The sequence below is a fragment of the Phyllostomus discolor genome, chromosome 7 (genome assembly GCF_004126475.2).
Source record: "Phyllostomus discolor isolate MPI-MPIP mPhyDis1 chromosome 7, mPhyDis1.pri.v3, whole genome shotgun sequence".
Taxonomy (NCBI): Eukaryota; Metazoa; Chordata; class Mammalia; order Chiroptera; family Phyllostomidae; genus Phyllostomus; species Phyllostomus discolor.
This window is the reverse complement of record NC_040909.2, coordinates 4898040-4915085: the sequence shown is the minus strand read 5'-3', so window position 1 is coordinate 4915085 and position 17046 is coordinate 4898040. Positions and strand designations below refer to the sequence as shown.

General features: G+C 56.2%; 2 protein-coding genes across 3 annotated transcripts; one reads left to right on the top strand and one right to left on the bottom strand.

Moving 5' to 3' along the window:
• The first annotated feature begins 2104 nt into the window (after window positions 1-2104).
• KLHDC8B (kelch domain containing 8B) lies at window positions 2105-6914 on the top strand. Of its 2 annotated transcripts, XM_036030330.1 has the most exons (7): window positions 2141-2249; window positions 2557-2608; window positions 3160-3659; window positions 4739-4903; window positions 5234-5458; window positions 5552-5653; window positions 6087-6914. In XM_036030330.1, exons 3-7 carry the CDS (start codon window positions 3284-3286, stop codon window positions 6281-6283), a joined length of 1065 nt encoding a protein of 354 aa, XP_035886223.1. In that variant the 5' UTR covers window positions 2141-2249; window positions 2557-2608; window positions 3160-3283; the 3' UTR covers window positions 6284-6914. The 2 variants fall into 2 exon arrangements, with proteins under 2 accessions (XP_028374146.1, XP_035886223.1); XM_028518345.2 differs by lacking the exon at window positions 2557-2608 and having other exon boundaries at window positions 2105-2249.
• Window positions 6915-7371: 457 nt separating this feature from the next.
• Window positions 7372-15650, bottom strand: C7H3orf84 (chromosome 7 C3orf84 homolog). Its single transcript, XM_028518601.2, has 3 exons — window positions 15344-15650; window positions 8583-8639; window positions 7372-8177 (listed from the first exon to the last, which is right to left on the bottom strand). Exons 1-3 carry the CDS (start codon window positions 15479-15481, stop codon window positions 7761-7763), a joined length of 612 nt encoding a protein of 203 aa, XP_028374402.2. The 5' UTR covers window positions 15482-15650; the 3' UTR covers window positions 7372-7760.
• Window positions 15651-17046: the final 1396 nt, after the last annotated feature.

The following is a 17046-nucleotide window of genomic DNA, read 5'->3' as shown; positions in this document are numbered from 1 at the left end:
ATCAAGAGGAGGCTAATCATTCTGCCTCTTGGTGCCCTATATGTCCTAGATGGAACTCTCTGGGAGCATTCCTCAGGGCAAAGTCTGACCTTAATTGGACTTTGGCAAATCTGACCCTATAGGTGTAACTGGGATCAGAAAGGATGAATTTGGGAGAGACAATAGGGCCACCCCCAAATCCAACCCTTGCTCACCATTCGGCATCTTTTACAGCACTGAGTGACGGACCCTGGACCCCTATCCATCTGGGCAGAGGGATCTGGTGGAGCTGTTGATGTGAGTGAGGGACCACCCCCAGAGGGAGTCTGTATGCCAAGGGGAACAGCCAGGGTCAGATCTTGAGGAGACACTTCCTGGGGAATTAATAGGAAGCAGGGCCTATAAAACTCAGAGGGAGGCAGGACAGCAGCAGGAGGAAGTCAAAGTCACAGGGTTGAAACTTTAAAGATGCCAGCAACATTTCAGTTGAGACAAAGACCCCCCTAAGTTTTAGCTAGACGGTGTTCCGTGGCGACTGTGGCAAGGGCAATTTTGGGGGAGCCATGGCAGCAGACATAAGATGGCAGCTATCAAGGCAGCGGAACTCATGAGAATAAATGGCTTCAAGAGTTTGACTGGAGGGGAGGAAGAAGAGAGTGGAGGGGCTTGGGGTGCACTGGGAGGTATCTAAAGGGGCAGCGTGGAGTGGGAGAATGGAAGCCTTCCAGCCAGGATCTGTCCCTGACCTTGGCACCACCATTTCCAGGCAGGTTCTCCAACTCCAACTGCCAGCCCCTAACAGTGGCTGAAGACTTTTTTCTGGTCATGGACAAGGCTCCACCCACGCTCCGGGCAGGCCAGAAGTCAGGAAGACCAGGCCATTAATGCCCCAAGTAGCTGTCACCCCATGGCTGGTGGAGATCTGTGAATGAGGACCTCAGCAATCCTTGCTGGGGGTGGGGGGTGGATGATGAGAAGCCCATGCTCTGCACTGGCTCCCACAGTCCCTGGCAGGATTTGGTCCCAGTTGCCTGCAGTGGTAACTTGCTTAACGATACACCCTTTATTGGCTGCCTCCCCTCTCCTTGCCAGTGCTCTCTGCTGGTGCTTCCTGGCCTCACCTCCCACATTCGCTGTATACACTTGCAGCTTTGTCTCCAGCCATGCTTCTAGGGAAAGTGAGACAGACACTGTCCTTGAAGGAGGGACGGGATAGTAGCACACACAACTACGGGACTGCTTCTTACAGGTGGCCATTGACCTGTACGAATGGGCTGCTGGTTCCCAGACTTACCCAATACTCTGGAATGCTCAGAAGATGGGTCAGAGTCTGGGTCTGAGGTGGGTAGTCCTTTGTCACACCAGCTTGCTCTTGCTTGACCCCAGGGGTGGCTAGAGGCAGGGCCAGTACCCTGAAGATGGACAGTCACAAAATGACTTGGGTCTCAGAACAGCCCAGGCCCGGGGCCCTACAGAATAAGACCAGAGTGGCCTGCCTGGAAGGTCCCTTAGCTTCTGACTCTTCAAGCTTATACCCTACTCAGACCTACACTGCCCCCCACAACCCAAATATTCTCCCCAGCTCAGGCCTGTGCACAGGCCTGCGGGGACTGAGGACAGCACTGTCTGCTCCCCCCACCCCTGCTAGCCTCTGTCTCTACTATACCACCTATTCTGTGCCCTGCTCTGTGCCTGAGACTGCGCGATTCGGATGCCAACCCGCCAGAGGCCTAGGCCACGCCCCAAGTGGCCTCCAGGGGGCGCCGCGTCTAATCTGTGCTTGGGCTCCTCCAAGTTCAATGGCAGTGGGTAGGCACCGGAGCCCAAAGCCCCGAGATCTACTGGCTCAACCCAGCCGCCCCCGTTCGCGGATGCTCCCGAGCTGGGTCCGGCTCAGAACGGCCCCCCACCATACACGTGTGTGCTGCTCACTGCTGTTTCATTTCTCCCTCCCATCCCAGGTCGGACCCTCCGTTCTGGGAAGGCCCAGTGTCCACATGTCCATCTCTCTGTTCAGCCGTTGGCATGCGACCATGGGTCGGCGCACGGTGCTCCAGCCACGGCAGGTGCAGAGTTAAAACGAGTGTTGGAGGGGAGGTTTTCGCGAGTCGGGAGGGGGGGAAGAGGGGCGGACCCCATCCAGCCCCGCCCCGCGCCAGAGCCGAGTCGGAGCCCCGCCGCCGGCACCCGGCCTCAGCCCCAGCCAGAGCCGGCACCAGCGTAGCCGGAACGGCGGACCCCGCGCCCCGGCGGCCCCGGAGGCCCGGCCGGTGAGTCCTGCGGGAACCGCGCTCAGGGGAAGTTTGGGGCGCCGGGAGTAGAACCCCGAGCTCACTCATCTGGACCCGCCCCCTGCCCTCCCGCGAGCTGGATGGAAGTTTGGGGCTGGGAAGTCCTAGCGCTAGGGGCCCCAGGAGTGTGGCCCCCGCGGGAAAGACTGGGCTGGGGAACTTGGGGATTTGCGTTGAGGGGACCAAGAAGTCCAGCTGCCCATTCCTGCTGGGAAGTCCCTGGACTCCGGAACCCTAGGGTCTGGGGCTCATGGGATCCCCAAATAATCCTCCTTACCCATTATAGACACCAAAGAGGCTGGCCTATGCGCACCTGGCATGGGCAAACCTCTGTGAAGGTAGACCTCAAAGGGAAAATGTGGGACCCTGGCATCCAGCCCCCCCACCCCCGCCCCCAGTCCAAACGCCCTGATCTTGGCCTTTTGCAGGTGGGACTAGATCAACCAGTGGCTCCCAAAGGGGGTGTAAGTGTGCACTGGAGTCTGGTCCCTGGCAGTTGGGTGGGAGACACTGATGGCTGCCCAGGGCACAGTACGGTAGGACCCCACTCATGCCGAGCACCAGGGTGAGAACAGTTGAGGGGAAGGGAAGCTGGGAGGTGGAGAGCCCTATCCTAGTCACCTTACCTCCTATCTGGACCTAGATAGGACCCGGCAGCCCTTAGGTGAGGGCAGCACGTGGGAAGGGGGAGTTGTCTGGGTGTCTGGGAGTCGCCCCCCTTCCCACTCCAGGAGGGCCTCCACAGAGGTGCGCTGGCCGGCCGGGGCGAGTCCTCCTCCTGCCTTTCCCACCAGTGACCTGGAGCCAGCCCTGCCCTCAGCTCCAGGCTGCTCATCTCTACCTGAGAGCCATCAGGGGCCTGACCCTCTGTTTCCCCTCTCTCCTTCAGGCGAAGGCAAGTTCCCTGGACTGGTCAGACGTGCCCTGTACGCCTGGGAGAGTAGGATGAGGCTTGCATCAGGGAGGCCCGCGGCCTGAGAAGACAGCATGGCCTGACCCTGGAGGTGCACACCATGGCCACGGGAGGTAGCCGGGCCTTTGCTTGGCAGGTGCTCCCACCCATGCCCACCTGCCGGGTGTATGGCACAGTGGCATACCAGGATGGACACCTGCTAGTGTTGGGGGGCTGTGGCCAGGCTGGACTGCCCCTGGACACTGCCGAGACACTGGACATGGCCTCACATACCTGGCTGACACTGGCACCCCTGCCCACTGCCCGGGCCGGCGCCGCCGCCGTGGTGCTGGGCAAGCAGGTGCTAGTGTTGGGGGGTGTGGATGAGGGCCAGAGCCCTGTCGCCGCTGTGGAGGCCTTCCTGGCCGACGAGGGCCGCTGGGAGCGTCGCGCCACCCTGCCTCAGGCAGCCATGGGCGTTGCGACTGTGGAGAGAGGTGAGTGGCCTGCAGAGGGAGGGCCCGCAGTGCCCCGACACCCTCCGTTCTTCTCTCGCTTGGCCCCTTACCCTCGGGGACTGAGTGGAAGCTGGAACTTTTGCCTGGATGCCTTGGGCATGACGTTGCCTCCGGTACACTCCCCTCCCTAGCTCTGAGCTGGGCTAGCAGAGGCCTTCACTGCCGTGTCCAGCTGCGGGGTGGGAGGCAAGCTGGCCCCTAGCATGAAGGGAGGACCCACCAGTTCCCCAGCCCACCCATTCCTCTCATCTCAGAGACAAGGAGGGTGGCTCAAGGACTCTGTGGTTGTTATAAATAGCCTGGGGGAAGGGAGAGGAGCAGGACCTTGGCTTGGAGCCCAACAGGTGCTTAGATTGTTGCCCCCCCACACGGGGTCTGAGGTGGACAAAGACCAGCCTGGCTTGGGGACAGTTGCCATGTAAAGTCCCCAGTGGGAAGCTCCCAGCTGACTGGCCTGTCTCTTAAGTCTTCCTGACGTGCCCCCAGCTGCCCCTGAAGGTGTAACAGGGCAGGAACCTACTCTAGTGCGAAGGTGGGCTGCAGAGGTGCCGGCAGGGCTCAGGGGCAGAAGGCTTGTGGCCAACGCCCCTGTCTTGCAGGCCCAAGCCCCTCTCACAGCCACGCAGCGGATCTCTAGAGCCCCTCCCCAGTCTGAGCTCCATGCTGAATAGGCCCTCACATGCCCTATACCTCTGACTTAAACCATCCTCCAACCCTCTTCTCCCAGGGGAGCCCCCATCTAGTGGCCTCCGAGTCTGACCAGGTCTGGTTCTGCTTGGATGCCAGACTTGGTTGCCATAGCGTCTCCAGGGAGACGGAGACAGATTATAATTAGATCTGCTGCCTCCTGCTCTTCACTTGCAGGGGTCCCGGCCAGAGGAGGAATCCTAGTTCTCCCTGCCCCCACTCCAGGAAGGCAGGAGGGTACTTTCTGCTACTTGTAGGGAGAGTACCCAAAACAGGTCAGGCCCCCACTCCCCCCACACCTGGCAAGGGCAGCTATCAGGGTGGGGTGCCTGGAGAGGCCAAGGAACTGTGAACCACTCCTTTCTACGCAGATGGTATGGTGTATGCTCTGGGGGGAATGGGCTCTGACACGGCCCCCCAGGCCCAGGTTCGGGTGTACGAGCCCCGCCGGGACTGCTGGCTTTCGCTGCCTTCCATGCCCACGCCTTGCTACGGGGCCTCCACTTTCCTGCACGGGAACAAGATCTATGTCCTGGGTAAGGGCCTAGGGGATGTGGGAAAGGGACCCGAAGTCCAGAAGCACCTGCCCCTGCGAGCCCACGGGGCTCAGGCGTAGTCCGGGAGGGCGGGACGAGGGAAGCTTTGCTGCGGGGGAGCCGGGCTCGCCCCGAGGTGCAGACCTCTGGTGGCCCTACGGGGACCGGTTCCTGAGAGTCCGAGGGGTGGGTGATCCACGTTCTGGGGCTGCGCACACAGCTAGGTACGGGTGCCCAGAGTGGGTGGCGGTGAAGGCTCAGCAACCTGGGGGAGGAGGAGGCTGCCAGGTGCCCCAGGCTTCCTCCCAGGTGCCTCAATTCCATTGGCAGGGGGCCGCCAGGGCAAGCTCCCAGTGACTGCTTTTGAGGCCTTTGATCTGGAGGCTCATACCTGGACCCGGCACCCAAGCCTCCCCAGCCGCCGGGCATTTGCCGGCTGTGCCATGGCCGAAGGTAGCTTCTTTAGCTTGGGCGGCCTGCAGCAGCCTGGGCCTCACAATTTCTACTCCCGCCCGCACTTCGTCAACACTGTGGAGATGTTCGACCTGGAGCACGGTGAGCAGCGGCTGTCCTGGGCTGTCCTTCAGCTCTCCGTGGGACGGAGAGGCGCAACGTCGAGGGCCAGATCTGACCATCCCTCTCCTGCAGGGTCCTGGACCAAGCTGCCCCGCGGCCTGCGCATGAGGGACAAGAGGGCTGACTTTGTGGTTGGCTCCCTTGGGGGCCACATCGTGGCTGTTGGGGGCCTTGGTGAGTCTTCGGGCCTAGGGGCGGGAGGGGAGCCCAAGTCAGAAAGGACTGGCCCCCAGCGTGAGCACCACCTCCTACCCTGCTCTAGGCGCTCTGGGGCTTGGGCTTTGTGAGCTTCCCGTTCCCATTTTGTGAAGCAAGCAGGGTGTGGTCCCCATGGGCCAGACCTGGGGGTGTCCTTAGCACCTGACTCAGGGATTTGTGCCGGCAGGGCCCTAGGAGACAGAAACAGGACAAGTGATCACTGAATGAATGGACAAACAGAGCTAGGAACAGATACATGAACAAATGAATGATGAATGGGACAATGAGTAGCAAGGCCCTGATGGTCCGTCCTGGGGTGATGCCTACTGGGCTACACTCTGGGCTCAGGGAGCAAAACAGCTGGCGGCCCTGCAGCCTGCGTGCTACAACCTCTGTCTCCTTCCTGCAGGAAACCAGCCGTGCCCCCTGGGCTCTGTGGAGGGCTTCAGCCTGGCACGGCGGCGCTGGGAGGCACTGCCTGCCATGCCCACAGCCCGTTGCTCCTGTTCTAGTCTGCAGGCTGGGCCCCGGCTGTTCGTCATCGGGGGTGTGGCACAGGGTCCCAGCCAGGCCGTGGAGGCCCTGTGTCTGTGTGATGGGGTCTGAATGCCTGATGGGACCTTGCCCACTGAAGCAGCCCGGCACCAGAGGCAGATGTCTGGCTTCTTGTGCTCCCGAGGAAGTGCACTGGGCCCTGTGGGGGAAGGGATGCACAGGCATGGGCTCTTGAGACACTGCCTCCGAGACTGGGTAATGTGGGGGCTTCACCTTTAGTGTAGGACACACACATGCGTACACCAGCTTACTCTCGTTCATTCATGGACCATGCCTAGCTCCACCCTTGCTCTGGAACCTCCTGAGCCCTCTGTCCAGTGGGGAGGTGGGGGCGGCGGTGAGAGCTGGCCTCATGCCCTGCAGGGTCAGTGCCTACCTGGAGTTGACCAGGCCCACCCCAATGACTGTTCCGGAAACACCCCAGCTGCCAGCCTGCTCCGAAGGCCCCTGTGAACCCAGGAGAGTTCAGAGAGGGCAGGCGACACGGAGGGAATGGAAAAGTGGGGTGGGAACCTCCAGAGGGCCACGGGAGTATTGGCTTTAGGCCCTTTACACTGCTGGCTGTGACCCTGGGCCAGTCATTTCACCTCTCTGTGCCTCAGCATCCTCGGCTGTCAGTGGGGATCTCGGAAGCCTTCCCGCCCTACCTACCTCACAGGGCTGTTGTGAGGACCCAGGGAGTGCAGACGTGGAAGTAAAAACGCTGCTCAAATCTGGGTATGTGCCCTGGTGCGGAGTCCTGTGTCACCCCTGCCGCCCCTGGCCTTTCTTTGGGGGTCTCAGTTCTCTGAGGATAAGGGTCCAGAAGAGCCTTTTAGATCTGGCCTCTGCCTCCAAAGTACATGGTGTCTCAGACCCTCTTAAGCCTCAGTTTCTCTTTTTGGTGACATAGGATGACTGCTGTCCCCCACTGTCCTGGTTGTTAGAGGGCACTCACAGGACGACCAGAGAAATCAGAAAACTACAACAAAATGCCACAGGGTCAGGATGTCCCCCAGGTGTGTCACACAGCATCTCTGCAAAGCCTCTGCTCACCTCCATACGGAGGGGCCTGGTGGGGGCTGTGGCCCGGGCAGTCTCCCTCTGTCCCAGCTGTAGGGAAGGGGTCTCGTACACAGGACTGTGTGGCCACGCACCAGACACCTAGAGGCGGCAGCTTCCCAGAGAAACCAAAGCTGCTAGCCCTTGCCTCCTCTTGTAGAATTTACTGCCCACTGTTAGGGGCCACTGACTGCTCTCCCTGCAGTCACACTGAGTGCAAGGGGCTCATGGCTGGGTTTACTGCAAGAATGGATTTGGGGTCCCAGAACCCATCTGCTGTTGCCATGGTAACCCATCTGCCCCTTAGACTCCTGCAGGCCATACCCCTTTTCACCTGGTGGCAGGGTTCCCAGAGCCACACCTTGTCTGCGCGGCACACAGGTACCATGGGCACAGGCACGTGGGAGCCAGGCATCGGGCCTGGCAGTGTCTTGTTGCTCTCAGCCTCCAGGCCCTCCAGGGCTGCAAGCACAGACAGGCCCCGGTGTCAGCCATTCTCGTTTAATGCTCTGGACCAGTTTAGGCACTCGGAGACCCCAGCATGGAGGTAATGCTGCAGCAGCGTGGGTCTTGGGATCTCCGGGAGTTTAGGCAGTGTGTTGGTGACGGGGGCCTGGGGCCCCATGTTGTTGCTGCCACTAGAGTCACCAGGGGATGGCTGGCAGAAGTTCTGCTGGTAGGTGGTGCTGACATGGGGAGGCTTGAGCTGCACAAAGTGCACAAGACGCTGAGGGAGGTCGCCGAGTCCTGGGTCAGACCGGAAGTTGGCCTGGTAGGAGGATTCAAGGGGCCGCTGCTGGCAGAACTCCAGCTCACAGGGTGCCCAGCGCAGAAAGGTGTGTTGCTGCCACAGGCGATTCAGGTCTTTCCGCCTTCCCACTCCCTGCAGCAGGCAGAAGGGGCCCTTTTCAACGGTATGGGCTCTTGGCCCACAGTCTGGCCACAGGCTTTGCTTGAGTGCCCCCTAAACCCAAGCCTGCCTGGTGATGCCTGGCCTGTGCCTGGCCTCCCTGACATGTACCCCAGCCTTTTTGGCCTGCTCCCATTTCAGGGTGGGACCCTCAGAAAACCAGGGGCCCCTGGGATATTTGCATATTGTCAGGCAAGCTGGCAGAGAAAACCAAAGCAGAGGTCCCTCTGTTCGGGAATGGGCTGTTTCCCAGAGGGGACAGACTGTCAGGGAGACAGACAGTCCTCTGTGTGTATAAGGAGCCCTCCCTCCCTGCACTGTCTCATCCCCACCCCCGACCCCTGCAACTTCAGCCTAGGCTGGGGGCCTGCCCATGCTCCTTCCTCTCTGCACACTTACCCTGTCGAAAGAAGTGCGGTTGTCATGCTTGGAGAAGAAGTGTTGCTTCGCAGGCTCCTTGAAAAGAGAGTGAGAGAGACGGTCATTGGAGAAAGTGATGCTGACCTGAGAGCCCATACAGATGGAAGATTCCAGGAGCCACCACCCCTAAATTGCAAAACTCCCAATACCCTGCAGGGGCAGATACAAAATAAAGCAACATCTCACTTCTGGGGCACATCCTGGCACTTACCCCCAAAGCAGAAGCCCCTGGGGCTGCCGATTGAGGAAGGGGCTCAGGCATCTTTCAAAATATCCTGCCATTGCCCTGGCCAGGTGGCTCATGTGGTTGGAGCATCATCCTGTGCACTGGAAGACTGCAGGTTTGATCCCTGGCAGTCAGGGCACACGCCTGGGTTGCAGGTTCAATCCCTGCTCAGGATGCGTATGGGAGCGACTGATAGTTTCTCTCTCTCTCTCCCCCTTCCTCTCTATCTAAAAATCAATAAACATATATCCTCGGGCAATGATTAAAAAGTTAAAAAAATAAAATGTATACCTGCCAGCAGGAGGGGAGTGGTTCAAGATTTGCACCTTTCTCTCTACATTCCCCCATTCTCTCCTCCCCTCTGTCCACACGCACTCCCTCCTCAGCAACCCAAGCTCTTGATCCTAAACACCACCTGGAAACTGCAAGTTTTCCCTCTAGCTCGAGTTCTTTCCTGAACTCCAGCCTCAGTAGCCAACTGCAAATGTGTAACGGGCACCTCAAACCCATGACCGCACTCTGGATCATTCTCCAAACCCGCTCCACCTGCAGCCTCCCCCAGCACAGGTCATGGCAGCTGCTTCTGGCCCGACACTGCAGAGACCCCTTGATTTTTTTTCTTCTTTCACTGCTTACATCTGGTGCGCCAGGAAATCCTGTTAGCACTTCCTTCAGTGTGAACCCAGGGCTGGAGCGCTCCTCAGTGTGGCCACAGCATCTCCTGCTCCAAGCCACCTGCCCATCTCTCTTGCCTGAATTATTGCAAGAGCTTCCCACCTGGTGTCCCTGATTCTAAGCTTGCTCCTCCGAGTCTATTATTTTCTTAGCAGGCAGAATCATTATTTTAAGACGTGAGTCAGTTCACATCCCTTGTTTGCCAAAGATCCACAGCAGTTTCTCGAGTTTGTAAAAGCCAAGGCCATCATCGTGGTCCATGAGACCCACACAGTGTTGACCCCTTCATTGCCCCCAGACTCACCGGCACCTTGCTGCCCCTCAAGCACACCAGCTGCTCTCACCTCCGGCCTTTGCACTGGTTCTTTCTGCGGAGATTTTCCTCCCACCTGGCCGTATGACCCCTCCTCACTTCCCTCTTGGGAGGCCCTCCCTCAGCACTGCACCAGCGGTCTCGTCACCCCAACTCGGCATTTTCGCCTTCTGACAGACTCTATGACTACATATGAGGATGCTGCATGCTGTCTGATGTCATTGTCTGTCTCGCTCACATCTGTCGCTCCACCTCTGAGAACAGCGCTTGGCTGAATGAAGTGCCCCATCTGGTGAGGTCAAGCCTTGGCTGGGTTGGGGTATGCGCAGTGGCTGACAGCAGGTTCCTAAGTAAAAGGCAGGGGCTAGCTTCACCCCGATCGCTGAACCAGCATCTTCAGGCTGGAGCCTGAGGTATGTGTCTTTAACATGTTCCCCTACTGGGACCTCCTGCCTCAGACCGCCAGCGAAGGTCTTCAAATGGAAAGATCCATGAAGGAGTTTTGCCTTTCATTCCCCATAAAGCAAGCTGGCGCCACAGAGATTAAAAACCCAGGGAGTCCTGGCTGGGTGGCTCGGTGGGTGGGAGCGTTGTCCTGCACACCAAAAAGGTTGTGGGTTTGACCCTCCATCAGGACGCACACCTGTGGGCTCCATTTCCGTTTGGGGAGTGCATGGGAAGCAGCTGATAGATGTTCCTATCTTACATCGATGTTTCTCTCTCTTTCTCTCAACTTAATACATATATTTGCAGGTGAGAATTACAAAACAAAACAAAACCCAGGGTCCTTTTAGGAAAAAAAAAAGGGAAAATCTTCATGATCTAAAGCTAGGCAGAGTTCTTAGACTTGATGCATAAAAAAAGAGACCCATTTAAAAATCGATAGATTGGGCCTCATCAAAATTAAAAAGAAAAAAGAAACTTTTGCTTTGTGAAAGTCCACATGAAGAGGCTGAAAAGACAAGTTACAAACTGAAAGAAAATATTTGCAAACCGCATACTCAATGAAGGACTAGTATCAGGAATGCATAAAGAAGACTCACAACTTAACAGTAAAATAACAAACTATCCGATTAGAAAATTGGCTAGCAACATATAGACATTTCACCAAAGAGGATATGCAAATGGCAAATAACACATGAAAAAATGTTCACTGTCATTAAACATTAGAGAAATGGCAATTAAAATCACAATATGATATCACAGCACGATGGCTAACATAAAAAGTAGAGACAACAGTAAATGTTGGTGAGGATACAGAGAAACTGGATCCCTCATACATTGCTGGTGGGAATGTGAAAGGCACAGCTACTCTGGAAAACAGTTTGGCAATTTGTTTTAAAAACTAAACATGCAACTACTCTATGACCCAGCAATGGCATTCCTGGGCACTTATTCCAAAGAAATGAAAACTTACATTCACCCCAAAGCCTGTATACAAAGGGTAATAGCAGCTTTATTTGTGAGATCCAAAAACTGGAATCAGCCCAGAGAGTTTTTAACAGGTGGATGGTTAAACAAACTGGAATATACCTACCACAGACTACTGTTGGGAACCACCCTGCCTCGTATCAGAAGCCGTAACCCCCGCCAAGGCTAAGGCTGAGGGAATGACCTTGGGACCGTAAACCACCAAGGAGACAAGCTTATCTCCCTGGCAGGAGTGCTGCTTCTGCTACTTCATCCATAACTGGCCCCCAATGCTTGGTCGGTTACCCAATGACGGGTAAGATTCCCCAAGGGGGGAACAATCTAAGACAGGCACGATCACATGAGCGGCCCTCAAGGAAGGACTTTGGAGGCTACAGCAAAAGGGGGTGATGGACCTTCACCCCTTGGCTTTGACATAGCCTGAGTTGTCATTGTCTGCGAGAAAATCTCCTAATCTCTTGGCTGCCTTACTTCCCTTGCTCCACCTAAGCCTGAAACAATGACAGGGTGGTGCAGCTCTGCTGGAAAGGGTGGGTTCCCCGGGTAATCAGGTCTAAGAAAGAATATGTAAAATCCTGTGAAACCTGCTTTGTTTAGAATGCTCTCAGTTGAATGATAAGGGTCCAAGGAAGAAGTAAGTTTGTTCCTTAAAGTTTTACAGCTCTTTGACCCTGACTCAAAATAGGCCCTCAGAGTTCCTTGTTATCTATTGTTTGATCCTTACTTCCTGGCAAGGAGTAATGAGCTTTACCTGAATTCCTGTGTAAACGAACCCAATAAAAGCCTGTTCCAGCAGGAGAACGAGGCGCTCTTCCCTAGGGAGGGTGGCCGTGGTGCTCCCCATGAGAGAGTGACCATTTCGTCCCTATTTCTCCACAGGACTCGGTTGTCTCTGTGTATGTTTTTCTCAGGTTTCAACGAGCCATCTGCAGTGTTCCTCAGTCACTGCTGGCCAGTGACTGCGACAGACTACTACTCAGTAACGAAAAGGAATGAACCATTGATACATACAACAACCCAGATACATCTCTAAGAAATTATGCTGAGCAAGAAAAGCCAAACCCTGATGGTTGCATGTCCTATCATTCCACTTATACAACATTTTGAAGTGACAGCATTTTAGAAATAGAGGGAGTGACGGTTGCCAGGGGTTAGGGACAGGGCAGGGTGGAGGAGAGGAAGGCAAGTGGTTGTGGTCATGAAAGAGCAGCACCAGGGATTCTTGGGAGATTGTAACTTGACTGCAGTGGCAGATACACAAAGCTACACCAGTGATAAAAATTTATAGGTCTTAATATACATACACAAATAAGTACAAGTAAAACTGGGGACATCAAAGTGAGATAGACGAATTACATTAATGTCAATGCCCTGGTTGTGATATTATACTACAGCTTTGCACAGTATCACCATTGGGAAAACTGAGCAAAGTACAGAAGGAATCCCTATCATTTCTAACAACTGTATGAATCTACAATCATCTCAATGAAATAAAAAAAAAAACCCAGTCACCCTGGAGCCCTGGCTGGGTGGCTCAGTTGGTTGGAGCATCATCCCATACACCAAAAGGCTGTGGGTTCGATTCCTGGTCAGGGCATGTACATAGGTTGCGGTTTGATCCCTGGTGGGGCATGTATAGCAGGCAATCAATCAATGCTTCTCTCTCACATTGATGTCCTTTCTCTCTCTCTCTCGTCATCCCATCTTCTCTCTCTAAAATTAATAAACATGTCCTTGGGTGAGAATTAAAAATATATATATATATTAGAAAGAACCTGGGAAAGAACCTGGGGAGTCTGGGGCAAGTTCCAGTGGACCCAAGATTCTCCCCCATCTCTATGCTCAGCTACAGGACTACGCACAGCCCTAGGGTGTGGATGCCTTGGTTGTGGGAGGCACCTCTGACTCCGGAGCTCACTGCCCTTACAGTGGCAGCATGCTCCACTGACTCCCACTGACGGGAGCTGTGCCCTCCCAGCTGCGGGGGCCTGGTAGGAAGCGCAGTCATTTCCTCTCCGCCCAGGCACTTCTGAGTGTCCTGAAATTCCCAGGAGAAATTCACCTACCTCTTGTTTCTAAGCCATCCAGGGCTCCTTTTCCCCCAAGGGGGGAAAGCCCACGGTCTCTGAGCAGGCAGGGTTCAGGCGGGGGTTCCAGCTAAGGAAGCACTGGAGGAGGGGCAGGTTTTCTGGGAGGGACTGTGTTTGCATATGGGGGGTTAAGGGCTCCTGTGGAGTCATCGGGTGCCGAGAGCAACCTCTGTGCTGACTCAGGCATGGCGGTGGCAGGGGTAGGGACGCAGCAATCATGGCACCACCAATGAAGGACCTGCCCACAACCATGGTCCTCTTGTGTGACCTTAAGAACAAATAGAACTAGGATTACACTTCCCAAGAGTCAAGCAGGTGAAGGCTAGAAATAAATAAGTCTCTTTTAGAAGAAAAAATGAATTTTTTTTTGCACCTGAATGACGTGGATAAAATCTCTATGTGCCAAGTTGAAAAGAAAGAAAAGTGGATGCATGACTCGGAGAGGTTTTTAACCACTACAGCTGCAGTCAGCCTGCGGAAGCCTGGTACCTCTCAGCTAATTAGAAAATAAAATGTGCACCTCCCCTGAGTAGTCCCGCTAATTAAAACAGCTTCAGAGCTAGAAGGAGCCAGGAGACTTGGCATTTATGCCAGCTGGGCCCAATGCACACAGACCATGCCGTTTGGGACCGCCGATAATGCTAGTAAAGGCTGTAGGTAGCAGGTCTTCGCTTCAACCAAATCATGCCCCCTACTCTGTCCCTGGGGGACAAGTGGAGAGGACATTCTGGTTTGGGGACAGAACTACCTCTGAGGGCTACTACCAAACCCCAGTAGGAAGTCCCCGGGCTGCCTCTGTCCCTGCACTACTAAGGCCCATCACTCTCACAGGGGAGGTGGCCCTCGCTCAGCACGCAGTGCCAGGCAGCCCTTTCAACTGGGAGCGCAGGCTCCGCAGGATGGCAGCCCCCAGGCCCTTGCTCTTGGCCTGGGAAAGCAGTTCCTGGAGAAGCAGATGGCAGATGGAGCAGGACCTGGCTGAAAGCTGGGAAGCAAGGAAGCTGCAGTGGGCAGAGCGTGCTCTGGGCTCCACCCTTGCCTGCTCTTGCCTAGAAGGCCACGCTTCTCCCCAGGCTGCCTTCCCTCTGGCCACTGGCAAGTTGGGAGGAAAGGGAGGTAAGAGGAGTTTCTTTTCCTGGCTCCTTCCCAGGCCAGCCCCCACCTGGCTGTGTCTCTCCACCCAAGATCACCACTCCTGTCAGGGTGGCCCTCTCCACACCACTCTGTCCTTCCAGTTTCTAGAAGCCATGCCTTCCCCTTGTCCCTTTTGGGCCCAGTCGTATTGGCTACTTGGTTGTTAGCAACCTGTGAGGCTACCTTCCCCTGCAGCTCCGACACCTACCCTTTGTATGTCCACCCTCCTGAGCTCTCCCTTATTGAGTGGGCTTTTCCTGCTGGGCCCCCGACTGATGCACAGGCCTGGAGGTGGTGAAGGGCCAGGGACCTGCACCCCTCCCTGTTCTTGAGAAGCCTTTTCCAGCACTCTAGGCCCTTTCTGCCAGCATCCTTCCCAGTCCCCTCGGCTAGGTGTGTGGGTGGGCACCCAGCCCCTTTCCATACTGCGTCCTTGACCAGAGGAGCCTCCTCCCCACTCACTCCGGTGCCCCTGGACTACGAGGCTGACTGAGGGCTAGACCATGGGTTTTCACTGCATCAAGGAATCTGAGCTTCAGGGCAGTTTTGGGCGACACTCAAGGCTTATTTCCTGGGTTCCGGAGGCTGTCTCCCCATGGCTGCTCACCCCACCTGGGCCCTGACCCTTCCTCCGTCTAGAAGGATGATTGAGCAAGACTGTCCAGCCTGGCACTGGTTCCTCTTCACCCCATCTGTGGGAGAAAGACCTGACATTGCAGGGGAAGAAGGGCCAGGCCTCCTGTCCGTCCTGGGGACAGGCCGGCTCCAGGTGTCAGTCAGGCTGTGTGTGGTGGGGCTCCGGATGACGCTCTCGGGGCCCGAGAAGCAGAAACTGGCCCAGCCACCCAGCTGCCCCAGGGCTGCCTCGTACCTGGCATCGCTTCAGGAACACTGCCGGCGGCTGGGGCTTGGCTGCAAGGCGGTATTCTCGAGCACTTTCACTCTTGAACTGGCCCCTGTAGTGCCCATAGAAGCCACTGTTGTGCTGTAACAAGGCAGGCACGAGCATGAATGTACCAAAACCCCAACCCCAAATCTTAGACCTCAGTGGCTAGACCTCAGAGGCTAGAAGCCTCTCCTGGGAGTTTCTGATAAAATAGAATCTGAGGTGGTGGGGGGGGAGTCCCCTGGGGAAGGGCCTGCAAAGAGGTGTCTCCCATTCATCATTAGAACAGTTGGCCATCTGTGCTGGCTCACCTGGGAGGGCTGTGTGTGTGCAGGCCCTTCCTTCCTCCCTTCCTCCCTCCCTCCCTCCTCCCTTTTTTCCTCCTCTTAAAATCCCAATATGGGGTGAGGCAGCAAAAGGACAGAAGGCTCTTGGCCCCTGTGAACCTTCCTTCTGTGGGGGCGTCAAACACAGTGATTAGGGGTAGGGAAGAAACAGCCTGATGAATAGATCAAGAATGACGAGGAACAGGAACAGCTCCTCATGACACTGGGGGTGGGAGCCTGAGCAGGAAAAGGAGTCAGCTGTGTAAGGAGTAGTGGAAGGGCCCTCGACATGCTGGGAACTCTAAGTGCAAAATTTCAAAGGAGGGAGATAGAGAGAGAGAGAGAGAGAGAGCGAGAGAGCGCGAGAGCTCGGAAGAACAAAAGAAGAGGCCTTGTTACGACTGTGAACCAGCTGGGAGGAAGGGAGGTGAGGTCAGGCAGGGACTGGGTTAGGACTGTGGATTCTCTTCTGAGGAAGGGAGGGGACCAGAAGCTTCTGAGTAGGGGTGGCTCCTGGAACTGAGCAGTTCTGAGAACAGGGCCGCTATCTAGTGGCACGGTCCTTCCTCGGGAGAGCTGAGAGAAAGTTCCCTTCATTGCCCCCCCCCCCCCCAATGTTAATAGGTCAAAGGTCCCTGGAAAGCGAGGAGCCAAGTCAGGAATGAACCCCTGTCTGACACACACCCTGCTATCCTGGGGCAAGAAGGGCACCCTGGGAGACTGGAGCCCCTCAGGCACAAACTTTCTGACAGAAGTGCTCCAACAATGGGTGGCTTCTGGAGAGAAGCCCAGAGACAGGGACTGGCGGACGACAGAAGCGGGCGTCGGGAGTCTAAGAAGGAGCGACCCTGTCCTGATGTCATTAGGCAGACACCCTGTGGATGGCAGTGCCTGCCCAAGGAACCACTGTGCCCAGCCTCTTTGCCCTGAGAGCTCCCTGGAGAGGATGGTCTGTCTGGTCCTCCACGGTCCCATCTCTGAGCAGCAAGAGCCTGTCCCTAGCCAGCCTCTGGCCGTCACAGTGGGATCTTAAACACGACGGGGAAGCCCCACATTTTTTCAGCCCACTGAGGGCCTGGGCCATCCAACTTTACTGACCATCCTTCTACTATCTGCTGGACACCCCTTACTTTCTATTCAGTTTAGCTCAACAGCGTTTCGGTGCGCAGGTTAGCCTGAGACCAGGACCTCTGGAAGGGAGCATGGTGCCGGGAAGACTAAGCTAGCTTCAGGGGTGGCCCCAGGGTGGCAGGTGAGCGGGTAGTTCAGCGTCCTCCACTAGCCTGGGTGCTGGATGAAACCCTTCCCCCTTCATTTTCACGACGCACTCAAATCCCAGGCACTACCCAGGGCCAGGGACCA